Genomic DNA, 27593 nt, shown 5'->3' on the forward strand with positions numbered 1-27593 from the left:
TTTGTAGGCATTTCGGCCACCAACTCACACTACCCTCTCAAGTGCCCATGTTCCCTTCCATTTGCTCTCTATTGTTCCACCCACACATGGTAGAAACAATCTTCAAGACAGCACATACGACAAGAGAACACTACACAGGGTATGTTGTGCTTGTCAGTACCCTTTGAAGTGCCCATGTTTCCTTCCATCTCCTCTCTATTGTTCCACCCTCACATGGTAGAAACAATCTTCAAGAGAGCACGTAGGACAAGAGAACACTACACAGGGTATGTTGTGCTTGTCACTACCCTTTGAAGTGCCCATGTTCCCTTCCATCTGCTCTCTATTGTTCCACCCTCACATGGTATAAACAATCTTCAAGAGAGCACGTAGGACAAGAGAACACTACACAGGGTATGTGAATCATGAGTTTTATAAGTCCAATGCATCCCAAATAAAGGGAGCCATAAAGAATAATCCATCCCAGTAAAAGGGAGTCATAAACATAATCCATAAACCTGAGGATGGATCCAAATCCCTAGAAAAGAAGTCCAAGAATCCATAGACCTGTATACCATAATCCTTGTATACCATAACTCTTACCACATACTCTGTGCTAACCACACACCTTGGAGTAGAGATAGACTTTATCCATAAAAGCATCATATCCATGAGATATCCAAAGATTTCTTCTCTATAAACTCGGACAGATTCGTCCATAGAAATTGCTTGTGAAGCCCAATATCTATATAAATCTCGTCCACGAAAGAAATCTCCATGGATATAATCCATCCCAATAAAGGGAGCCATGAAAAGAATTCATCCCATTAAAGGGAGCCATAAACAATGTTTCCCTAAAACCATCTCAAGGCAAACAACAACACCTTTCTCCTTGCATAGCTGTACAAGGGTTAGTGAACATAAAAAACTCGCAGCGGGTGCTCGGGGGACTAGGGCCTTTGACACACTTGTTGATACCATCAATGCATGTTAAAACACTTCATAGTAAATAGCCAAAGCACCAACTTTGCAAACTCAAAAGTATACTTAGCTTTTCTTTGCCAGGTTGGTCATGAAGCCAAAAGAAATATCTCGTCACCATATCCTTAAGATATCCTGAGATATATCTCCATATAGCTTGCCTGTAAGCTTGATAATATAATCCACAATATCCATATGGAAAGAGTGCTAAACGTGTGCACATAAAGCCAACTTCACACTTCCACGATAAAATTCTGTGAATTCATAAATCCTTAGATCAACAAGGTGTCTACTCCTCATGCTCTTGCTTCATAAGCTATGAAGCGGCTGGCCATGCTTAACAACAATGATGGTAAGTGTGGTCCCCACTTGAGATCTTTTCTCTTCCTTATTGATAGAAGGAAGCCTCTGCTTCCAAGAAAGCCTATGCTCTGATACCACTGAAACTCGAGGCGGGTGCCCGGGGGACTAGGGCCTTTGACACACTTGTTGATACCATCAATGCATGTTAAAACACTTAAACATGGCCACAGCCTTAACACACATCCATCATCACTTTGCATAAAACATAAAGCTGGACAAAACATCCACAAATGCTGAAAATGGAGCTTGCACATGTGACACCGCATAGAGGCCGGAATGGGCCGACCCCCCCCTTGGAGTATTTTATTACCCAAGGAGAATAATATCATGTACAAGCTTTGAGGGCCTTACTCTCCCCACGGGAGATGCCGGATTATCCATATACAAATGCCATAACACAGCCCAACATGAGGCTACCAAGCTGGAACATAGGCTGTAGAAATGCCGAGCCAACAACATAATCCATATACCTCCGTGTGGGTACTGATTTTTCTCCAAAAACCACGGGTCTTCATGCAATAGAGTTGGTACAGCAAGTACCACTCTCCATTCAGCCAGTACAGCAGGTACAATGGCTGGTACAGCCGGTGCGGTGCCTGGTACAGCCGGTGCGGTGCCTGGTACAGCCGGTATGGTGGCTGGTACAATAGGTACAGCAAGTACAAATGCTGGTACAGTAGGTACGGTGGCTGGTACAGCAAGTACAGTAGCTGGTACAATCGGTACGGTGGCTGGTACAGCAAGTACGGTGGCTGGTACAGCAGGTGCAATGGCTGGTACAGCCGGTACGATGGCTGGTATAGCAAGAACAGCAAGTACAAATGTTGGTGCAGCAAGTACAATGGCTAGAAATCATAATAAATGATTAAATACCCTTGCCTTCAGTATTTCTTCACGATGGAAGCCTCCAAAACAGTCCCCAACAGTCGGTATTCTTCATGGGCAGCCTTCAAGAGAGAGAGAAAGAGAGTAGCCATCATTAGGGCAGCCTTCAACGGTGGTAGAGGCTAGTGTGCAGCAAGAGAGCCTCTATTAATGAAGAGAGAGGGCTCCAATTTATAGACTTGGGCCTCCCATGAGCTAAAATGGCAAGAGAAGGCTACAATGACAAGTGGAGAGCCACACAATAGCTGAAGTGACAAGTGTGAGGCCACTTGTCTCATTTTGATCCACTTTCTAACAAGTGTCAGGCCACTTGTCTCACTTTGGTCCACTTTCTTGCCACATGTCCCAATCTAAGAGATGGGTCCTTCCATAAACTTTATCTCTAAAAATATCCCAACTGGTAGACATTCTGTCATAGGCACTTTGCCAACTGTTGGTATCTCCTCAATTCCAAATGTAATGACGTGAACAGAATTTCCATCGGAGTCGGGCCAAAAATAGCAACTCTCCTAAATTTTAGGAGTGTGGTCCTTTGTATTCTAGGATAATCCCCCATTCCCAAAGCTTGTACTTTCCAAATATTTAAACATCCTGGAGTCCACCAGACCCCTTTGAGACTGGGAAATGTCCAGGCTGGTGACAGGATTCGATTGGTCCCCTCAAAGGTTCAAGAGATCTTGGATTGGGACATCCTTCAGACCGGAGATCCGTCTTTCGTAGGTCTTTGCCAAGCCTATAGCACTCATGTTCACCAGTTATCCAACCTTGCAGCAGCTCTCACCGACTTGCTCAAGGAGGTGAAAACTCATAGACAAAAAGTCAGTCACAGACAAGGCGCTTGATGCATTCCGTGCACTCCAGAAACCTGTCTGAGAAGCACCTGTTTTGAAGTTAGCATCTTGGAATGAACCTTTTGAGGTCATTACTGATGCCAACAATGTAGCCATAGGTACAATTCTTGAGAAGGACAATAGACCATCCAGGCTTGTTTCTTGTACCGGTACGAACCTATTCATGCCGTACGGTTCATACAATCCTGGGTTGTTTCTTGTACCGGTATGAACCTATTCATACCGTACGGTTTCGTAGGGTACGATTTTCCCCCCTCCCTCCCAAACTTGAGAGAAAAATTCCAAATGCTTTATAAAAAAAGAAATCTTGCTCAATGAAGATCCCAAACGTCCACAATGCTTCACAACTTTTGTGTCCACTCAGACTCTCAATATTCCATATGGGATTACTGAGAGAACTAAAACATCTGGCAAGGTAGACTGGTAGTGTACACTTGATTGGTAGGATGAGAGTCTTGCTACATCACTTGGAGATCCTAGGCTAGACAGACAGATTCTCAAGTTATGTACAAGGGAGAAGATTTGGACAGGGCCCTAAACCTATAGGCTATCACCCTAGATGTACTGCTCGTATTTGTGCAAGGACGGTCCCTTAGACCTTTGGTATCGCATTACCTATGCAGGCTCTTTTTTGGAGACGACTGGGAGACCCAACTGGGAGAGACACATCTCCATGTTCTGGTTCCTCAAGCATTGTAGACTCCTTCCCCCCTCCAACCTTCCCTCACATTCAAGCTTAAAGGTCCATAGTTTGTAACTGTTTTTTAAAAAAAAACCGTATTTTATCGTACGGTATCCCAAAATATCATATCGTACCAAAAATTTCCGTGGAGTATCGTATCGTACGGTATCGTATTTTCGTACCATGACAACTATGAATAGATACGTGGCCTACTAAAGTCGAAAGTTAGATGTCACCGAAAAGAATTATTCGGTTTATGACAAAGAGCTTTTGGGTGTGATCATAACACTCAAACATTGAAAGTCTTTCCTTTAGACAAGTGTTCATAGTCAAAACAGACCACCAAGCACTTAAGTGGCTTCAAATCATCCCAGGTGCCCAATGGAGTGATCGGCAAGCCAGATGGAGTCAGATCTTCCAACAATTTGGAGCAATGATCGAGTACATCCCTAGTAAGCATAACCCACTCTCGCAGACACTATAAGTTGAAAGGCCAACATCTAGGCAATGCAGGAGTCTACCATTCTCGAAATCACTGGAAAAGACTTAGATAGCATGAAAGACCAGCATGTCAACTCCCCCGAGTTTGGTACTCAATACAATTTGGCCCTCACCTCTGAGCCTGGCCATTACTCAGTGCAGAATGGTTGGTTGTTCTATAAGAACCGCCTCTATGTCATTCGGAAAAAGCGAGCAACTCTTCTCCATGATGCCCATGATTCCTTAGCTGGAGGACATCGAGGTATCAACAATACCCTCAAGAAATTGGAACGGTCCTTTTATTGGCCAAAAATGAGACGTGATGTTTATTCACATGTTCAAGCTTGTAAGATTTGTCAAAAGATTAAGGCTCCACATACAAAAAAGGCTAGGTTACTTCAACCTTTGCCTATCCCCGACGGACCTTTCATCGACATCTCTATGGACTTTGTAGGGCCTCTACCAGTATCCACCGAATCCTGTAATACTTAGTGTTTTACCATTGTGGATCGCTTCAGTAAGTTCTTGCTCATCCCATGCAAGCATACGGCAACAGCTGAGGACGTTGCCCGCCTTTTTCTAAAGCATTGGTACCCAATTTGTGGTTTGCCTAGCACCATTATATCAGACAAGGATTCCAGGTTTACCTCGCATTTTTGAAGGGAATTATTCGAAAACTTTGGAACCAAGATACAGTTGTCTAGTACATTCTATCCACAAACAGATGGCCAGACAGAAATCTATAACCAATTGGCCTTTGATGTTCTCAAGTCATATTGTTATGACCAATAGTCCAAATGGGAACATTATCTTCCATTGGTCCAAGCCATCTTGAGCAATGCTCATTCATCCAGTGTCGGACGGACTCCGTATATGAGGTAATCTTTGGTCACCGTTTCTCTTCTCTTTTGACAAGAATGGTGTCTCCATCTCTTGAGGCTAACAAAACGACGGAAGCATTTTCTGAAATCATTGACTCAGTTAAGGTTAACCAATGCTCCAGCCACTTTCCAGCAAATGATGAACGATCTTTTTCGTGAACATTTGGAAAAATTTGTGGTGGTGTTCCTGGATGATATTTTGATTTATAGTCGTACTCTTGAGGATCATGTCAGACACCTCACGATTGTCTTAGCTATTTTAAGACAGAATCGACTATATGCTAAGTTAAGTAAATGTAAGTTCTTTATGACCGACATCATTTACTTGGGACACAAGATCACTAGAGATGGATTGAGCATTGACTATGACCGAGTTCAGAAGGTTTTGGACTGGCCTATACCACGAACAGTGAAACAACTTCGTTCTTTTCTCGGTTTTGTTGTTTTTCTTCGGAAATCTATACGGGAGTACTCTCAGCTCACACTACCGATGACAGACTTATTGAAAGGTCATGGACGTAAGTACAATCAGCCTATCACTTGGAATAACGATTTGGATATGGCCTTCAGACTTTTGAAAGATAAAGTCAAGGAAGCACCTATCTTAGCATTACCTGATCCTAGTCGGCCTTATGTTCTTGAAACTGATGCCAGTGACTATGCTATCGGGGCTGCTTTATTTCAAGATGATAGACCGGTTGCTTCTGAAAGTAAAAAGCTTGACGACACTCAATCTCGTTGGCCAACCCTTGAGAAGGAGCTTTATGCTGTGATTCATGCTCTCAAGGTTTGGAGACATTATTTATATGGCTCCAAGTTTGTGGTATTGACTGATCATCAGTCAATCAAGTATGTGTGTGATGCGGATGATTTAAGAGGCAGGAAAGCTCGTTGGGCAGAGTTAATGCAAGATTTTGATTTTGAGATCCGTTATCGGAAAGGGTCCATGAATAGTATTGCAGATGCGCTTAGTCGGATTAGAGAGGTGAATTCTTTGTCGTTCACCGAGATTTCTACTGACTTACTTCAATCATTGAGAGGGCTTTGCAGGACTGATAGTTATTTTGGTCCATTTTGGCAGAAGATCCAAGACGGGAGCTCATTGATTGACCAAGACTCGATGACTGAGCAGTCTACTATTCAGGCTGCAGGAGGCCAGTGGATGATTCGGAATGGTTTGCTATTCCGTAATGACAAAATTTGTGTACCACAGATCCCGGACATTAGGTCCAAGATTCTTAAGGAGTGTCACGACGCCCCTTCTGTTGGACACCCTAGGGTACACAGGACACTATCATTAGTAAAACACACTTTTTATTGGCCGAAGATGAAAGGGTATGTAGAAGATTATGTTCTCAAGTGTCAGATTTGTCAGGCAAATAAAGCTGAACGCTTTAGACAGGCTGGGTTGTTGCATCCTTTGCAAATCCCAGGTAATAAATGGGAAAGTATTTCCATGGATTTTATTACCGGATTGCCAAGAACACATCAAGGCCATGATTCTATTTGGGTTGTGGTAGATCGCTTGACAAAAATGGCTAGATTTTTACCGAATCGGAAGACTATTACAGCTACGCAATTAGCTCGGCAGTTTATCGAGCAATTGTTTAGACTGTACGGGTTACCGCAAGACATAGTCAGTGATAGGGACTCTAAGTTTACGAGTGATTTTTGGAAACTTGTTTTTGAGAAGTTGGAAACAACTTTGAATTTAAGTTCCTCTGATCATCCTCAATCTCATGGCCAGACTGAAAGAGTGAATCAGATTTTGGAGGATATGCTTTAGAGCATATGTATCCAAAAGACAGAGTTCATGGGAGGATTATCTTCCTATGTTAGAATTTGCATATAACAGTACTAAGCATACGAGTACAGCGTTTAGTCCTTTCATGCTTATGTATGGTTTTCAACCAAGATCACCTGTAACAGTAGGATTCTCAGGACTTCAGCATGATGCAGCACGCATGGTTAGTTAGTACGAAAGGTACGATACGGTACGGTACGATAAAATACGGTACTAATCGGTACCTTAAAATTTTTTGAGGTACGGTACGATATTAGTACGTTTTTTTTAAAAAATACTTCCTAAACTTAAAAATTGTAGACAAGAAGTTACAAAATAGTAGAACCATGAACATAATGTCATCATGCCATTAGAGTACAAAATTGCTACAAAAGGATAGGCCAAAAACTCATGGCATGGGCGACCGCCAACATGCGTACATACATGATACTACATACTACAATACATCATCGATGGGCTAGAAGGAGATAGATGCCCAATGCCTAGAGAGCTATAACATATCAAAAGTCTACATCATCACCAACATCTGCATGATCACTACTAGAGTGTCCATCAAGAGAGTTCTCTGAAGAGGACTCTTCGAAGGTGGACGAGACACTCTGGGGATCATTCTCGCTAAGTAGGTTGCCATCATCATCAAACAAGGGCTCTCTAGGCAGTGGGGTATCATCATGAGGGGGCAATGGAATATCATCATGAAGGCGGGGATTGGAGCTCGAGGATCCCCGCCTCACATATGTGAGGAGGCCACCCTTTGCCGATGTCGAAGGCGGAGGCCTATGAACTCCAACTGCTCGGCCCCGTCCATGCTGACTCCTGGTGCTGCGACTATCTGCTGCCACAAGCTCACTATAGAGCTCCATGAAGATTGCCTCCTCCTCCTCATCAGGTTGTTGATTGACACTTGCAAAGTTTTCACTCGTCAAGGTGAAAGTGTCAACATTGACCTACACATTAAGGCACAAAAGTTAGAGTCTGTACAGTGTACACAAAACTTAAAAGTTATGAGTCATGACAAGTTAGAGTCTAGACTTGTCACTTACTTGCTTGGGACTACCCATACTAAGAATGCCCTGCATCATGCGCAAGTTAGTGCGGCAGTAGACCAACCGCTCCAACTGTCGTGTGCTCAGTCGATTGCGTATCCTCGTGTGTATGAGAGAATAGGAACTCCAGTTCCTCTCACATGCACCCGAAGAACAATCCTGGGCTAGGACCCTTAAGGCTATGGGTTGGAGATGCTCTAGTCCATACCCAAAATTGTCCCACCAAAAAAGGGGCTTCACAAGTGACTCCCTCCTCCAGCAAGTGGGAGACGAAAAGGAGGTTTGACCTCTCTGATCAACATAGCAACCCAACTCCTCTAGAAAGGCATTGTGCTCATCAACTGGCACAGCTCGAAGCATATATGCATCCCGATCTTGTCGAAGCTCCCTATCGGTGCAAACTACTGGAGACTTGTAGGCTGGATGTACCAATGCTGCAAACCCGTGGATTGGTTTGTGCATCCACCTCCATCTCTTCTGTGCAATCTCCATGATTTGTGCTCGCTCCTCAGATGTAATGTCTGTGCAAGCCTCCAGCTCCACAAGGGCAGCTCTAAAGAAGTGGACAAGAAGGCCCATGGTGGACCCCTCGCAATCTGTCATCCGCAAGAGCCTATAGAATGGAGTCATAGCAATGACAATTGCTCGGACTCTAGCCCAAAATCTCTCCTCTAGGCAAAAGCGTTGCATGGCTTTGGCCTCTTCAGTGACGTGCTCATCCCAATCGTTCCACATGGTGGAAACAACTGTCTGGCGAAGGGCGGGCCTCACATCGTATAGACGCTCCAAAACCAGCCACATGTAGGCAAAGCGGGTGGCTGATGGCTTCTTCAAGTCAAGCTTGCTATGCTCACGAAACATAGCAAGCACCTTCACCTTTAGCATGAAGAAGTTGACAATAGATGTAGCTTGTTGCACAATCCTCTTCACCCAGCCGAGCTTCGCCACATCCTCCATGAGTAAGTCAATGCAATGACTCGCACATGGAGTCCACACAATGGTGGGGAATTCCTCCTCAAGCAAGCGGCCCATGCGTCGACAATTTGATGCATTGTCGGTGATGACTTGCACCACGTTTTGAGCCCCAACCTACATGGTAGATAAATCATATGAGTTGAGGGCTTTGCACAAATGACAAAATCAGCCACACTTAAGTAAAATAATGATTACCTCTATGATCGCTTGCCTAATATGGCGGTAGATGAAACTCCCGGTTGTCTTTCTCCCCCTTCTCCCGGTGTCAACCGCACGCAAGAAGTATGTGCCAAGCGGGCAAGACACAAGGATGTTGATAATGCCACGCTTCCTTTGATCACTCCATCCATCTGTGAGAATAGAACATCCATACTTCGTCCATGCGGCTCGAATCGGGTCAAGGGCTCGATCAATTCTCTCCTTCTCTTCATCAATCTTCCTTGTGCGCATAGCCGTGTAAGAGACCCCCGTCCACCCCTCACATGGGCCCACATTTGCAATCGCCGTCACCATCTTCTTCCATTGCTCCTTTTGGAGTACATTGAAGGCAAGATTGCATTCAATAATGGTGCGAGCAATCTCTATCTCCGCAAGGCGTTGCCGCTCCTTAAGGAATGCAACCGAACCTCTCACACTACCCGTGACTTGGTGGAGAGAGGGTTGCACCCCTTCACGCTCCACCACCCTTTGCCTTTTGCCCGGTGCGGAGGCGGACCGTGCATCCGTGGAAGTGGCAGTGGAGGATACACCAATGAAAGAGCCGGTGGCCGCTTCATCATGTGCCGATGGTGGTGCCGGTGGTGGTGCCGGTGCGTGTGTTGATGATGCTCCTCTACTTGAATTTGAGCCGCGGCTCATCTTCCACGAAATGTCATCGGCAATGCTTTGCGGAATCTCCTTGCATGGGGCAACTTGTCCCCCAATCTTCGAAAGGTGTTGGAGAAGCCTTGTTGTTCCACTAGTGTATGACTTGCCGCAATATCGGCATGTCCAATGATGGGAGTTGGACTTCTTGGTGTCCTTCTCCACATTGAGGCAATGCAAATCAAAAGCCTCATGCTTCTCCCGAGGCATGATGGATAAGAGAAGGGCTGAAGCGTGGAGTAGAGGAGAGAGCGTAGAGAAGATGAAGTACGGGAAGAGCTTGGAGGAAGAGAACTTGGAGTAGAGGCTCAAGTGGGATGGAAGGAGCTTGGAGGAGGGTGGAAGAGGGTGGAGGAGAGGCTTGGAGTAGGGCTTGGTGCTTGAGGCTTGCTTGGAGTAGATGGAGGAGAGGCTTGGGCCTTGAGGCTTTTATAGAAGGACTCAAGAGAGATGAAGGCAAACAACCAAAAAAAACGGGCAGAAAACGGCTAGAAAAACGGGCAGAAAACGGGCAGTTAACGGCTACTTCCAACGGACAGAAACGGGCACTTCCAACGGGCAGATCCAGGCGATTTTCGTACCTAATCGTACGGATACGTACGGTACCGTACGGTACGATTCGTACGTACGAATCTGTCCGTACGACGTACGGAACTAAGCCTGGCAGCACGTAATTTTTTGCAAGATATGCAGGAAATTTTACAAGTTGCGAAGGAATCTATTAGAAGTGCTCAAGACCGAGACAGGTTTTATTCTAATAGACATCGTTCACCTAGAGGTTCTCTGAAGGAACGATAGTGTATTTGCGAGTTCCGAAAGATTCCGAGACTTTACGGACAAGTAGATCTCCGAAATTATCCCCTAGATACTGTGGACCATTTCGTGTTACACGACGGATTGATTCACTTGCATATGAATTGGATTTGCCTTCTCATGTGAAAGTTCATCCTGTATTTCATGTCAGTAGACTTAAGGAAGTACTAGGTGGAGCAGATCAGTTAGTTACTCCTCAAGAAATTATAGATGTCGAGGACATGACATTTGTTCCGCACGAACCTAAGAAGATTCTTAGATTTCGTGAACGAAGATTGCGTAATACGCTTATCACGGAATACAAGATCAAGTGGAAGGATCGTGTTGAGGAGGACGCTACATGGGAGACATTGACTACTCTTCTTCATAGTGATTATCTTGAGTTGGATTAGCTTGTGATTAAGTTAATTACATCATAATGTTTGTGATTATCTTTGATCCTCCCTAGATCTTCATTGCAACAGGCTGCACCTGATAGGCCACCATGTCTGCAAGACACCTCCTACTCAAGGGATTTCACGTGGTCTAACAAACAAGATCCTCCCTATTTCAGGACAGCATTCTTGACGTCAGATGCTCCAGAGTTCTATCTTGGGGTTTCTCTCTTCTGATCTGGCCCTTTGCACCAACATTCGATGCATTGGGTATTTGGGGTTGAACCATCTTGGGCTTCCCATTGTTGTACTTCATCTCTGCGCTTTGCACAAGTGAGAGCACCTCCTCGAAGACCTCAAGCTTAACCATACACACATCCCATTGGATTTGTCTCTCAAACCCATATAGAAACTGCCTTTGCTTGTCCCCATCAATGTGCCCAACTGTAGTGACCTTGTTGGCAAACTGTAGGCCGGGTTGCAAACTCTACCGCAAGCCCCAAACTTGTCTTCAAGTCTGTCAAGATAATGCGGCAGAAGAAACTGCCATTTTAAGTCCGTTACAAATTGATCCCATTCGTAGTCTGCAACACCATGTTTGGTGTGGACATTGGACTTGGCCTGCCACCAAACAATGGCATCGCCCGTTAGTAGGTGACAGTTCGCAAACACAACTTTCTCCTTATCTGTCCTACTAACCACTGAAGCATAGGCCTCAATCTGATGCAGCCAAGAATGCAAAGAAGTGGGGTCGAGGTTACTGTCATCATACTTACTAAAATTAACCCTTTGTGTTCCCTGAACTCAAAGAAGACGATGTGGTCTTGCAGTCGAGAACGAGGGCAAGGAGGAACCTCTCTCTGTCTGGTGTCATGCCTTTTCCACATTCTGTTGCTCTCTCCAAAGATCTTCGTTCACCTTTTGTTGATGTTCCTGGTCTCATCGACAAGTCTCTTCATCTTGGTGCATCTTTGACACCTGGGCATCAAATTATACCTCCATTTGGTGCATGGCATTCCCGTTCCAAAGCAAAAAGTTGCTCGAGTCCAGGAGACGGATGAGTCCGAGAAGAAGGTTGGGGTTCGGGTGATATTTAGGAAAGGTATTCCTAATTTGATCCCAGATGGCAAAGGATGATATTGATGGTCAAGAGATTCAACACTAGGCACCACATACAAGATCCTGACCAAAGCCTTCAACTTTTCTGTCCAAAACGATGTCAACACCAGTGCACCCATGATGTGACAGCCCACCAAGGCAATCGGTCCACAAGAGGCGCACACATCTGCATGAGCTGGGATAGCGTCGCCAGGTAAGGCCCCACCCTACTTGACCAGCCCTCCCTACCCAAAAGACCAAGCTTGCGGGGAGTCAAAATGTAAGGAGTATCACTAGACTATTTGTCTTCAATCTTCCGCACTTCCCCAAGTGTGGCATGACTAGCACCTCCTTCACCCTCTTGCACTCCCCATCATCCATGGAAGATTTCCACCTTCCGACACTTTCCTCCCACATCATTTGTGGCACCTAAGCAAGCTTCATCTGGGATGCAAGTAACCTAAATTGCACAGGCCACAACAGAGGCCGAGGGCTTTGATAAAGAGTTAGCAAAGCTCCTGCTGCGCTTCAAGAAGGCCTACCACATACTGGATCGGGCCTTCCTCCAGGGCACAATGCAGCAGATTGGGTTCTTGGGAGACCTAGGCCCAATATCCCCCGCCAAGTCTTCATCCACATGATGAGTGATTCTCCCTCACCCCTTCAGTTCGGCACCAATGCTCCCAGTGGAAGCCAAGAACTTCCTAGCCATACAAGACATAGGCCTACAGGGGATGCCCCTTCCGGTTAGGACTCCAGAAAAAACTTCACTCTGCATTTGCGGACAATGGCACAGATTATAAAGCCAGCACAGAGGGTAGCCTGAAGAGATTTGCAGTCGCTTGCTTGCCTCGGGTGCACCAATTAATAAGGATAAATCTTAGGACTTTAAGGTGAAGTGTCCCTGACACCAGCTTGGGGAGCAAAGGAGTGTTCCCAATGAATTCCTAGGCATGCTCGAATCAGATACCTTGGCTGCCATCTGGGAGTGGATGTACCCCTAGCGCAGCAGGCAGTACCCCTTCTTGCAAGCATACTCACGATACTTAACTTTCCTTGGCACACCAGTCAGCGGTGGGTCAGCCAGGTTTTCCTTGCCACAACGTGGTATATTACCTCCTGTTGGTCTTTCGCTCGCTACACCTTGCCACAATATGGTATTTGGTCTTTCTCTCTCCTGTATTGCCTAGATCCAGTAGCTGTTCCAAAATAATCTTAGCCAAGAAAAACTGGAGGATGGATCCGAATGATAAAGAATGGCAGAGGTTAAGATCCACCTGACTCATGGAACAAGAGCTAAGCCATAGGACTATGTGGGGCCAGCATTCTAGGCTCCCTAAGAACTAAAGGACCTGTCCAGCTGGTGGCTAGAGACATACAAACTTACATAGGTCAAGGGTTGTTAGAGTTGCTCAGGTAGGGTTCGGAAAGAGGTTCACATAGAGAATTGTTATGAGCCTAGACCAAGCTTGCTGAAGACTAGCTGCAAACCTGGAGAGGATGGATCCAGATGATGAAGAATGTCAGAGGCTAAGATTCATCTGACTAATGGCAGCTGGGGTCCCCGTTGCCTAGGAGTGCTTCCTGCAATAATGCAGGCACCTGAGCTTAGGCCCTCAGTGACTATGCTCCAAACCTTTACCTAGGCCCCCAGTAATATGTTGATTATATTCTGTACTCTTTTCAGCTGTTTTAACTGTTTCATATAAGCTAAGTATATTTTCACGAAAATAATAAATAAATGGCCAAGGCTAACTACTTGGTTGCCTATGAAAAAGGAGGTGTGAGCAAGAATGGTAATTTATGCATAGTGATTCTCAGAAATTACCAAAACCATGCAGCAATAATGTAATATATGCTGTGATATCTTCTGCTATCCTCTCTTACATTTCTGGCCAAGAGTAGGAACTTGTGCAAAGCACAACAGTACCTTGGATACGTGTACCCCAAGGCTTCGATGGATGCCAGAGCATTTAATGCAGATGAAAACTCCAAGATTTGTGGACCTGCATGTACAGTAAGAAATAAGCTTCTAATCCTATCAAAATACTTTTAAAAATGATACAAATCACAAAGTCAACGAAAGCATTAGTAGACAGAAAACAAAAGAAAAAAAACAAAAGATAGGAGGTTGATGTGTCCCCCTTGGTGTAAAGGTAGTCCAAGTTCCACTGTAATTGGAAACTGAAAACAGAAAAATGCCTATGACATCTCTCTCGTAGGAACTTTTGAAGCAACTACATGGACTGAAACTATGTTTTTGTCTACCTTTCTAATTCGTTTCTTTTGAAGCGACTACATGGACTGAAACTATGTTTTTATCTACCTTTCTAATTCGTTTTCAACCTGGATTGTGCTCTGACAACTTCTTCTTGGCTTGATACATTAAAATATATTAATGTCAGAGCTTGCTAGGGTTATGAAACGACAAAATATATCATACAACTGTTTTAACCTCATGTAGCATACAAAGAACATGAATATGATTTAGGTAGTCGTGGTTATGGTGCATATTATCATGCCAAGCTTTGTGACATGTGTTGCTGTTCCATGCTTCCATGGCCTTCCACCTTAACCAGGCCCGCCTACGAGGGGGGCAGAGGAGCCAGGTGGGGTTTTTGGATTTTTATTCTATTTTTTGTTTTCTATTTTTTTGGGAGGGGCAAGGAGACACAAAACAATATATCAGCACATTTCATGTCTGCTCGTTTCACGAGTTGGACCTCATCCTTTTACACGGATAATAGTGTAATGCAAGTGTGGCCAAACTTAATTCAGGTATATGGCTGGCCTTTACAGGCTAAAAAACTCTCAGCTGCTTTTTGTAAGGCTCATGATGGCTTGGAAAATGCCTGGCTTTTAAAGCGTTAATTTCTCACAAGTAAGGCACAGAGGATAAGATACTCACGCCCACTTTGGATCACGAGCATTACAATCCACACAAGCATGATTTTCTGGTTGAGACATCAGCTCTTTCAGTGCATCCATTGACTCTGCCACCATGAGGAACCATGAAGTTAAAACCTCAACACAAAGAGACTGCCAAAACAGAAACAATGATAAACAAAAACCATTCCAAAAGACAATTTTATTAATGTCTACCAAAAGGCCAGAAAAGGTTAACAAGACCATTAGAGTTTGTGAAGGGCAACCAGCATGCGCACCAGTATGTGATATAAAGAAAAGCTAGCTATATAGAGAAAACAGAACTAACTAATAGAAAAAATGTTTCGTGCATAAAGCTAGAATAAGCTGAAGAAAACTGATATAGGCACTCACAACACCACTGCAGATCCTAGAGTGCAAGGCTCCAGCATTGAGTAAGGGTTACTTCTCGAATACAATCATACAACGTAGTCATGCAAGCCAGTAAAAAGAACATTGCATCAAGGTGTAGCAACATGATGTCTCTATACCATGGTCCCTAGTATCTATGGGCTCATTTGGGTCAATGGTATTGTCACGATTTGTGACTAATATCTTCTATAATCCTTAATTACACCTTAATCACTGATTATTAGTGAAAAGGTGCCTCGAAATGTTACTATGAAGGGTTACTATGAAATGACATGTCTCATTCAAGAGACAACCATTCGTTTAAACGACATAACTATTCATCCAAGAGTCACAACCCTACACTGGGGATGCGCCCCTTCACTTGTACCTTTTCCGGCCTTATTTAAGAATGGCCCTGGTATCAGAGCACGTCAATTGCTGCCTTGTGATGGGGTGTTGGTGTAATGCGGTTGATTAACGAGCCCTAATCTTTTGATTAAATAACCATTCATGAGAATAACTTTAGACAACAAATCAACACTCTCTCAACACATAAATGACACAATACTCCACACGAAGACCGGGCCCCCTTTAGGAATAACTATATTCCAAAATAGTGATACAAGGTACAAGATAGTAGGTTCCACGCACCAAACTCCAAGTTTCATGAATGAAATACGATACCACCGCCTAAGCCCAAGGCAAGGGGAGAGTCCAGCCTCACACAATGCTCTAGACGGTTAGGCGCTCACCGGGCTTTTGGCCAAGCCAAACACTTGTAAGACATGCTCTAAACTCTTCTAGCTATGCCCATAAATCTAGATGCACTCATGGAGCTACCCATGGTCTTCAATTAGAACAATTTTACACATGAAAATCTGAAATTTCAGGAAAAGGGTAATTTACCTGGCACCTCCCACTTTATTCAATGAAATTGCCCTCAAAAGAATATAGATTATTCCTCAGGATTTTTTTTTAACAAAGTGTATTGGCTAATTAAATTCAGCATGGTATCACCATCAAACAAGATTGAATACAAATGATTTGGAATCTCCTAATTTGTACGTGATGGCTTACTATACGTCATGGTTCTTCACAAGTAACTTTCCCCCTTCAAGAAATAGAAAGAGATGGTGATAAATAAACTTCTAAAATGACTTTGCATGTTCAGCTGAAGGAAAACTTATTGAGCTGGCATGGGCGAGCAGATTCGTCGCCATGTCATCGTTTTTATTTTTTGCTTCAGGGATTTTCGATCATTCTGATTTTGATTCCGACCTCCGTTTTTCCAAAAGATGGTGTAGGAGATGGTTGTTAGGGTTAGGGTTTTGGAAGGCACACCAACAGGAAGCGTGTGAGAGAAAGAGAGGAACACGTTTGCTCATATATTGATAATGAGCAAAAGGAGTACAATAACCACATATAAAAGATGTGCCTAAAGTGTGTTCACATGGTCCGGCCATAAACTGTGCCAGGTGGACCAAACCACTATAAGTGAAACTAAGCTAAACTGGGGGAAAAAACCTCCACTAACTGAAGTAAAAAGTGCCCCAGTAACCTACTGATGATCACTAGCACTCCCATGGGTGCATACACAGCATAAAACCCAACAAACCCCCCTGGAGTGATATGTGATCACTGTACATCATCCACCAAAAGGAAACAAATTCAAAGCAGTGCGGAATGCTTCGAATTTCGGACGTGGTAGTGCCTTGGTGAAGATGTCTGCCACATTCTGATCTGTAGGGCAATAAATCAAACTGATATCACCTGCCTGGAGTCTCTCCCGAACAAAGCGATAGTGAATCTCAATGTGTTTCGTGCGAGCATGAAACACAGGATTCCTGGCCACGGCAATGGCACTCTGACTATCAGTATAGATAGGTGTAGACTCCTTCACTGAAATATCCATATCAGTCACATAAGACGACGCAGCCATACACACTCAACGGTAGTAGTGTAGGCTGCTCTGTACTCTGCCTCACAAGACAAAGTGGCCACTGTGGTCTGTTTATTGCTTAGCCAAGAAATACATGAAGAGCCAAGAAAGAAACAATTTCCACTAGTGGAATGTCTGGTATCAAAATCACCAGCCCAATCTGAATCGTTGTAAGCATATAGCTGCATGTCACCCCCCTCAGGATAAAGCAATCCAAGAGACAAGGTACCCTGCAAATACCGAAATACACGCTTCACAGCTTGCCAATGTGACAATTGCGGGCTGTGCATGAATCTGCTCAACTGAGATACGACATACTGAATATCTGGCCGTGTAGTACACAAGTAAATAAGGCACCCAACAGCCTGAGCATATATAGTGGCATCAAATAAAATACTGTCATCTTGTAGTGACAGTTTCATCCCAGGCTCCATAGGAGTGCTGATAGGCTTGCAATCCTGAAATTTGAACTTCTCCAGAAGTTTAGCAACATACCGAGATTGCAACAACCCAATGCCTCTGTTATCCTGCACAAACTGTATGCCCAAATAGTAGTGTACGAGCCCCAAATCAGACATGGCAAATGTCTGTTGCAGTATCTCTTTAAAAGCTGCAATTTTGTCATCATTTGATTCCATAAGCAAAAGATCATCTACATAAAGACTGATGACCAACAGATCTTTCTCTTTTTTCTTTACATACAAAGTGGCTTCTGACGGACTGTTCACAAAGCCTTGAGTGAGCAGGAAAGCATCTATCTTTGCATACCAAGCTCGTGGAGCTTGTTTCAAACCATACAAGGCCTTTTTCAGCCTGCATACTTTCCCTTCATGACCATGTTCCGCAAAACCTATGGGCTGATGTACATAAACTTCCTCCTCGAGGTCCCCATGTAGGAAAGCAGTCTTGATGTCCAACTGATGAACAACCCAACCACGATGTGCAGCCAATGCAATGACACTCCTAAGTGTCGACATACGGGATGTAGGAGCAAATGTCTCCTCATAATCAATGCCCTTCTTCTGTGCATAGCCCTTTGCAACTAGACGGGCTTTGTACCTGTCAATGGATCCATCTGCATGTCTTTTCAACTTATAGACCCACTTAGTACCAATTGCTTTCTTGCCTTTGGACAGATCAACCAAATCCCATGTCTGATTCTTTTTAATAGAATCAAGTTCATCCTGCATGGCTTTGTTCCAATGTACATTGTCTCGTGCATCCACAAATGAATCGGGCTCATCATCATCCTGTAAACTAGCTGCCATAACCATATTTAAATCCATGATGTGTGCATGCTCATTGGTCCGTGTCTCCCTACGAGTACGGCCAGCAAGAGGAGCCTCTAGATGGCTGTCCTGTAATGTCCTCAAATACCATCTAGGTATATGTCTGACCTGTGGAGCCTGTTGCCTCATATTTGGCTCAACTTCTGGCTCAATCTCCTGCTGAATTTCTGCACCACCTTCATGATTAACTGGCTGCCCTGCACCCTCATGGGTTGGATCACCAACTGTGGAATGAAACTCCATAGGTAGTAGGCCTTCAAACACATCATTTTCAGCCTGATTTGCATCATAACTAGCCATGGATATTTCTGATTTTTCATCAAAAATCACATCCCGACTAGTGAATATCTTCTTGGACAGTGGGTCATATAACCGGTAGCCCTTGCTCTCACGGCTGTACCCAACAAAAATACATTTTGTGGCTTTATCATCCAACTTCCTCCTCAACTCTTTGGGTATGTGTGCATATGCAAGACACCCAAAAGTACGAAAGTGTGATACCGAAGGCTTGCGGCCATGCCAAGCCTCAAAAGGAGTAATGGAAACCAATGCCTTTGTGGGACATCGATTCAAAATATGACACTCCATGAGTGACCAATTCTTCCTTTCTGCAACCCCATTTTGGGGTGGAGTATAAGCAGTAGTATACTGATGCTTGATACCTCTACTCTCAAGAAAGGAATTCAACATGTGTGACACATATTCCCCCCCTTGGTCAGAACGGAGGGTCTTAACCTTGCATCCTGACTCTGTTTCAGCAAGTGCTACAAAGGCCAAAAATGCATCATATACCTGTGATTTCCGTGTCAACGGATAGACCCAGCATATACGAGAGAAGTCATCAATAAATGTAGCAAAATAGAAGCAACCTCCTAATGACTTCGTCTGCATGGGACCACAAAGATCACTGTGTATAAGCTGCAACTTTGCAGTTGCTCGTAGAGCCTGATCACGTGGAAAGGAAAACCGATGCATTTGTCCCAAAATACATCCTTCACATATGTGATCTGGAGGCTTCTCCATAAGAGGTAGGTCTGTCAACATGTTATGTCACTGCATAAGCATAAGACTACCAAAATTTACATGCCCCATGCGAGCATGCCATAACTCCGCATCAACCATAGCTGGAGTAAGAGTGAATGCATGATAAGCAGACTGATCCACTGGCTGAAATGCATCCAACTGATAGAGTCCATGACATAATGTACCAGTAAGCATCAAGGTCAAGGCATTAGCTTTGTCTCAGACCATGCATTTGTCATCATCAAAGTTGACTTGCATACCACACTGTGCTAAAGAAGAAATGGATAACAGATTCTTCTTTATCCCTGGTACATATAAGGCATCTATAAGGCGAAGAATAGAGCCATCAATGGCTGTGAGCTGAATCTCCCCAATGCCACGAACTGGATATGAAGCATTATTGGCACACTGAACGATCTTGCCAACAGGGGCAGGGCATACATTACAAAACAAATCCCTGCGAGATGTAATATGCTTTGAAGCACCACTATCAAAATACCAAGTACATGCATGCCCAGTCACACTGAGTGCCTGTGAAGACCAAGAGGCATCATAACTGCATGTGTAGAAACAGTAATCCCTGTCTTCAACAAAGGAAGCAGTCTCCGGAGGAGCTTTAGAGGTATCTTTTATAGACATCCCAGACTCCTTCTCCTTCTCTTTGGCAATCCTCTTCCTACACTCTGTGATGTAGTGACCTGGCTTCTTACAGTAATGGCATTTGCCCTTCTTCTTGGGCTGTCCATCACCTTTCTTGGTATCCTGAGATGAACCACCATCACTTAAATTCTGATTTGAACTCTTTGGCTGAAACTTGCCTTTCCCTTTTTGACCTGTCACAAATGCTTGTTCAGCACTTGTATTCATGTTCATGTTCTTCCTGATTTGCTCTTCTTGTAACAAGAGAGCAACAAGTTCCTGATACTTTAGGGGCTCAACAGCATTCCTCATGCTAAGGTTCAAAGAGGTATGAAAAGCCAAGTAGGATCTTGGCAAAGAGTTTAAGATGGTGGATACAAGCTGTGTCTCAGGAATAATCTCATCCACATTGATGAGTTGCTCTCTCAAATCCTGCAGCTTGTTCAAGTGGCTAGACATATCATCTCCTTCATGCATCTTCTGGTTTTCCAGCTCTCTTTTCAAAAATGAGATCCGTGCCTCATTACGAGCAGCATACATTTGCTCCAAAGTCACCCATGCATTCCGTGAAGAGCCAACTGAACGAATATGAGGTATAATAGACCTCAGTACTGACAATGCAATAAGTGATAAGGCTTGTGCATCTTTGGCATCCCATGTCTTCTGGGCATTTGTTCTTTGAACAGGCTATGGCTGAACCGGTGCCTGTGCCTGTTGTCCTCTTCCACGAGCACCCCCTTGAGGAGGAGTCTCTGGAGCCAATGGACCTGGACGTGGTTCATCACCACTAACAAAATCCCAAATACCTTTTGCCACGAGCACATTTCTCACCATGAAACTCCACAAGGAGTAATTCATGCCATCCAGCTTGTCTTCCTTAGACAAGTACGTGAACACATCACTCCGCTGTTGATTTGCCATTATGCCAGTGCACAATGTTGTACCTGTGTATCAAAAAACCCAAAAACAACAACCCTGAAAGCAACTGTCTTTCTGGAGGGCACAATGAGTCAGATGGGGTTCCCTGTGGAGTGGATCCATGGTATTTCAAGACTTTACTCGGTCTCTCAAAGTCAAGTTCTCATTCAGGGAGCCCGTGGAGACAGATTTCCCCTCCCGCGATTGGTCCGACAGGGCTGCCCTCTTGCACCTTATCTTTTCTTATTCGTCGTCGAGGCCATGGGCAGTTTTCTCTCAGCTCAAGAGATGGGGCTCCAAGAATTGTCTCTCCCCCTCCGTACTCAAGAGGAGCTGCTAGACTCAGAGTTTGCAGATGGTACAGCAACTTACCTTTCTGGAGATATGCGAAATCACCAGAGATTCGCTAAGGCGATCGAGATCTCCTATGGCGCATCAAGAGCGCAGATCAACTTGCAGCTTCTTGGTAGGCTCTGCACCAGCCCCGACTTGGCGTCCAATTGAGGCTTTCCAATGGATCGCGAGAGGCACTCCAGTTCGCTATCTTGGATATCAGGTGGGTATCGATCTCTCTCCAGTGCAGCAACTCGCCTTCTTCTTCTAAACATTCGGAAGAAGCTTTTGTATTGGAGTTCCGTGAGGCTCTCCCTAGCTGGTAGAGTGATGGTGGCGAACTAGGTCCTTCTTGCCACCATGTGGTACATTACTTCTTGTTGGACCTTCTCCCAAGCATGTATTTGTAACGGGAGGCCTACCAAGGCCAAGGTGGCAATGCAAAGGGAACCTACACATCATTGACCCTGCTTTTCAGAGCCGCGCCCTGTACAGCAAGCTGATTGTTAAAGGACTGTGAAAATAATACCCAATATTTACCCAGCCCAAAAAGGGCCGCCTTCTTTGCTGGCCGACCAAATAAAACCTCATAAATATGAGGCCCCTCCCCTTGCTCACGTGCAACCATCAACTTACGGGGTCCTTGGCACCTTGCGTTCTTTTCTCCTCTGCGTTCATCGCATGCTGAACACCTCATGGACTGCACATGACTGAGCGCATCACCAACTCCTGCTCACAGCGCATCGCCATCTCCTGCTGGTCAGCACACAAACGGCTCACATCAGTACTCAGGCCGCCTACATCAAGTTCGTTTTGCAGCGTTAACTGCTGTTGGTCTGGCTGCTTACATCAGCCTTACCATAGTGTTTTCACCGCCTACATCAAGATCATTTTGCAGCGTTAACTGCCGTTGGTCTGGCCACCTACATCAGCCTCTCCACAGCGTTTTCGCCGCCTACATCAGGTTCTCCTGCATCGCCTACATCAGGCTGACAGCAGCGTTTACATCACCTACTGTTGCTGGACTACATCACCTACATCAGGCTGACTTCATCGTCTACATCAGGTTGTCTTCAGCGTTTGCATCAGGCTTATATCAGCGCTTTCATCAGGGTCACTCCAGCTCTGTTAACTGCGTTTTATGGGACAGCAGATCTCTGCTTATTCGGAGTCTCACATAGAGCTCCTGTACTGGACTTCATCTTTTATATTCACATCACCATTGCATACTGTGTGTTTTACTCTGATCTTTCATATATTTGGTCCTTTGGTCTCTTTTGCCCTCACATGGTATCAGAGCAATCGTGAGCAAAGGGATCGAAGACCTAGAGAGTACACACCATGGATCGTCTACCCTCAATTCCGGAGGATCAGCTTTTCATACCAGATACTGACTCTCCTTATTCCGATATAGATTACACAAAGGATGGAACTCCTCATTCACTGGAGAGCCCTGTTCGAGGTCTTTCATTGGGAGACGACCAACCTACTTTTACCCACTCACCCTCTTCACCCTTGACGTATGGTTTTTCTTCTCCAAGCGTATTAGCCGTTACTTCCAGAGGAGGATACATGCCCACAGCCAGTGTGCCAGTATTGGACCTAGGTATTCAACCTCAACTGGAGAGCTCTGCTTCTCATTCTAGCCGACAAACTGGACTTCAGTATGGGACTCTTTCTCAGGAAGGACACGTACCTCCTCAATCGTTCGGAGATCCATCATCATCCCTGTCGGTGACCGCGTCAGGTTCGTATGTGCCTATTAGTACGTATGTTCCTAACTCTGCATGGGTATCTTCTTCTGTGGCACAGGTTCAACAAACGGTACCATCAACTACCCTCGATCCCTGGCATTTTGTGAACCCTAATAGAGGAGGGTCTAGGAGTATAACTCACTCTCCGACTTCCGGTGTTCAAGGAGGTAACACTATTTTCTCCTCTGGTTCACTTTCTGTTCCAACTCCTAATGTGTTATGGAATACTGCCCAAATTCAAACTCAAAACCCTCCCTCCCAACCCATACCTCTTCCTACTAGTGTTGGCATGCAATCATCACTACTTGCACCTCTTTTGGGTCTTGCGTATGGTTTGTACCCATCCCAGTTATCTTTTAACACGACGCCCTCTAGCACTGCGGTCCCACCCGGCATTCCAGGGTATCAGGTGGTTTACCAACCCATCTCTGGCACTGGTGTTTTTCCCAATTATGTGCCCTCTCCAGGTTTCGTACCTCAACCTAGTATTCCTCCTATGCTAGGTCCCCAAAACTTGATTCCATCTTATGGAGCACCCTCGACAGGTCCTTCATCCATGCCTGGTCTGTCAAGAATCTAGCTGCGGAAGCATTACACACACGCACACGCAGAGAGAGAGAGAGATAGCCGAACAAGCTTGATATTAATTAGCAATGAAGTTGAGATTACAATGGTGGGTATAGAGCTTATTTATATGCTCTCACAAGGGTGACCGACCTATACATGATAATTAGTTAATTATCTATAAAGGTGGTTCCCACATGAGATGCATAACTTTAACACGCCCTCTGCAGCTCATAGTGGGCATAGATGGGAAAGCCAAGTCGATGACGATGCAACCATGGACACCTCAGCATTTGCAACTACTGAGTACACCTTGGAAAATGCACCAATCAACCTGTCTTCACAAGAAAATGCCATCTTGAGCTTCAGCTGCCACATAGAATAATGAATTGTAGATAACTCCACATTCATGATCCCCCATTCGTTGAACTGAGAACACACACGTTCAAGAAATCCTCTGAACATTGAACTGTCGACACATGACGCCCAAAATTCTCTGACAATGAACCAAGAACTCCTCCCGTCCATAGTCTTACCACAATGAATTGCAAACAAAAGCACGTCCATAGTGTTGCCAAGCCGTTCTTCTCGCCAGATGCATGTGCTTTGAACTCCGTCACACGGTTCCAATACACCTGATGGAAGCTTTGATTAGCCCCCTCTCCCCCTCACGTGCCTCTCTCTGGCTGAAACATGTGAGGGGAGTATCTCCATAGTTACGTTGAAGTTGACACCTCCCAATCCCCCTCTGCTGCAATAGCCCGAAGAAGATAAAGAGTCTCACTGCTCCTGGATAATGGGAACCCTGGTCCAAATGGCTTGCCACAAGATGTTAGCATGGAAATCATCCGCAACCTCGATGTCAACCAATTGATTATCAGGAAAACTATCCTTTGTGAACTGGAAACTGCCAAAGAGTGTTGGTTAGGGTCCTCGGATCTGAGTCTCGGAACCAACTCCACAACACGGAAACTTTGTTGTACACATGTCCACTGGTACAGATATCCTTGTCGCTTCATAGCCAAATCAAATACTTTGCTCATGCATGGAGAGTCCATCACAGTTGTAGCTAGGAAACACCCGCCAAAATTCATCAAGGCTCTCGGATTTTCTTGTTCTTTGGTCCACTTATATAGACATACTAGTCTCTTTGAGAATCGCCACCAGGTACCCCTGCCAGAATCTTGTCAACGCTCAACATGTGAACGCTCCATCGAGGTCCACTCTTCAAGGTCAACCTTCCAAACTTCAGCAGAAACATGATGAGGTCCCGGGTATGCACAATGATCAAGTCATAGTTCAAGAAAATCCACATCCATGTCCTTGACGACAACTTGAATGTCAGGTAAACAATCCTGTGTGAAGTGCTCAAGTTTGGCATTGCAAAATGTTAAAAAGAAACTCTATGCGCAACCGAGGGTTAGCGTGGGAGCACTTGCTTGGGCAACTCCGAAGGCTCTGGGAAAGTGGCTTGTAGAGCTTACCGTGCATGGGAACGATGTTTCAACTGTCCTGGACAAGCTTTTCACTTAGGCGCGGGAACAAGATCTTTGATTTCACAAAACTTTTAAAAAAAAATTGAAGCGCTGATCCGTTGGAAAATGAAACGCAGCACCTGTATGTGCTGTCGCTACCGCCTCCACTGTACGCGCTCCTCTCGCTCCTCTGTGCTTAGCTTAGCCCGCTCAGCCTTGCTGCTCTTGGTGTCTCCAAGCTGGCCACCAGACAAAAAAACGCTGCTCTCACTTTGCATACACTCCTGCTAGACAGAAAACGCTGCTTGCCTTGTGCCTTGCTTGGCCTGCCTTGCGCCAAACGCTACTTGCCTTGTGCCTTGCTTGGCCTGCCTTGCGCCAGATGCGGGACCACAAAGAAAGACGTCAACCACCGCCTCTGCTACTGCTGCCCATGCAACTGGTGTACAGCCTGCCTGCAACGGTCAACCGCCAGACCTTGCTCACAACGCCTTCTCCACGTTCTGCTACCTACTGCCAGGTGCCTCGCCTTCTTCTTCTTCTCCTGCTGCTCCTTGCGTGGTGCTGCCGAGAATCACGAGCCTAGGGCTCTGATACCCTGTCAAGAATCTAGCTGCGGAAGCGTTACACACGCACACGTAGAGAGAGAGAGAGAGAGAGAGAGAGAGAGAGAGCCGAACAAGCTTGATATTAATTAGCAATGAAGTTGAGATTACAATGGTGGGTATAGAGCTTATTTATATGCTCTCACAAGGGTGACCGACCTATACATGATAATTAGTTAATTATCTATAAAGGTGGTTCCCACATGAGATGCATAACTTTAACATGGTCTTGGTGGACTGTCAGGTTTCTCTCCTCAACACTTACACTCTGGATATGGACACCAGCCTTGCTGGACTCCCCCACCATCTTCCTTTCATGTTTCTATGTCCTGAAATGCTTTCACAGAAAAGACTCGTTTTAACGGGTCTAATTATACAACCTCAGCTAATCTTATGGAGCAAGTTTTCACATCCCAAGGTTCCTGGAACCTTGTAAAGGGCCTTGAACCAAAACCCCACCCTTCTCTAGTACCTCCTGAAGTCATCAGCCATTGGGAGGCTAGAAATGCCACTGCTATAGTGGAGCTCATGCAAGGCCTCCTGTCCGAGTTCCATTCACAACTCCAGCAGTTCCCCTATGTCTCTGACAGATGGGCACACCTCGCAACAAGGAGATGCCGCACGTGATCGTACGCATCGCATTGATCTTGAGCATCAAATTCAAATTTTTTCTATCAAAGAAGGGGATGACCTAACTGTCAAAGTGGCCGAATATCGGCACCTTAACGCCGATTTTGCCACCACTGGCTCTGCCAAGTCCCAGGAAGATCAGGTTATCACTCTTCTAAACAAGTTGCCTCCTAGCTTCTTTACTTTTGTCACACAGACCATTAGTTTAGAGCCTATACCTAACCTATATGAGTGTGAATGCCAACTCTTGCGTTTCGCTAGGTTGCATGACCAATTTCATCCCAAGAAGTCATCCTCTCCCTCCACTCAAGAGGGGCCCCTTGTGTCCAATACAACCTCTACTCAAAAAGGACAGCAAGGGAAAGGGAACAGCAACTTAGGAAATCAAGGCAAATCTCCCAGCAACCACACTGATTCCAAAAATCATGCCTCCACACCCATTCCCTACTGGCAAAATATTCCCAAAAAGAATAGATTTTGCACTTCTTGCCAAATACCTGGCCATGTTGATAATGAGTGTGATTTTAAAAACAAGGAAAATAGAGGCAACACCTCCAACCCCACTACCTCCACCCACCAAAACAACCAAGGTGGTAGCAATGCCCCAAATTGGCGATCCGGAGGGGGTAGCAATCCTACACCTACTCTACCACGCTCCATCAACAAGGAAATGGTTCTACTTGGCCACGTTCCTCCCACTGGTGAGCTAATAGTCAGGTTGCTCACGCCCCACCTTCCCAGTCACTTTCTTTCACCACTCCTGAAGAGATGTCTGATTGGTCTTCCCTCACACCTCATCCTGGCCCCTCAGCCAATATTGCTCAGGTCACACTTAAGATTGATTTCAGTCGCCACTCCACAAAAAGGAAGAAACGAAGGCCTAACTAAACAAGGCCATCCGCAAGGAAAGGCCACTACCCTCATTCAGATTTGTCAGTTACCTGATAATCCCTCTGTGCCCATTATTGAGGCCCCTCCAACCCTTCCTTGTGGTCATCCTGTCACTTGGGTAGTTGACAATGGCGCTACTCACCATATGGCACGTAATGCTGACATTTTCATTTCTCAGCGT

The 27593-nt window shown here is 45.1% G+C and overlaps 2 protein-coding genes across 6 annotated transcripts in view; both read right to left on the bottom strand.

Moving 5' to 3' along the window:
* LOC147602770 (putative ADP-ribosylation factor GTPase-activating protein AGD13) overlaps positions 1 to 27593 on the bottom strand; it is an 80401-nt gene that overhangs the window by 38740 nt on the left and 14068 nt on the right. For all 5 annotated transcript variants that reach the window (XM_086797686.1, XM_086797685.1, XM_086797687.1 and 2 more), the window contains exons 3-4: positions 14985 to 15069; positions 14007 to 14082 (exon numbers count right to left, since the gene is read on the bottom strand). In XM_086797686.1, coding sequence (XP_086653812.1) covers positions 14007 to 14082; positions 14985 to 15069 — 161 coding nt within the window. The remainder of the gene's footprint in view (positions 1 to 14006; positions 14083 to 14984; positions 15070 to 27593) is intronic.
* Positions 9093 to 10001, bottom strand: LOC147602771 (uncharacterized). The gene has a single exon (XM_086797690.1). It carries the CDS (start codon positions 9999 to 10001, stop codon positions 9093 to 9095), a length of 909 nt encoding a protein of 302 aa, XP_086653816.1.

Source organism: Cibotium barometz, chromosome 66 (genome assembly GCF_041138505.1).
Source record: "Cibotium barometz isolate CiBa-2024 chromosome 66, ASM4113850v1, whole genome shotgun sequence".
NCBI classification, from domain to species: Eukaryota; Viridiplantae; Streptophyta; class Polypodiopsida; order Cyatheales; family Cibotiaceae; genus Cibotium; species Cibotium barometz.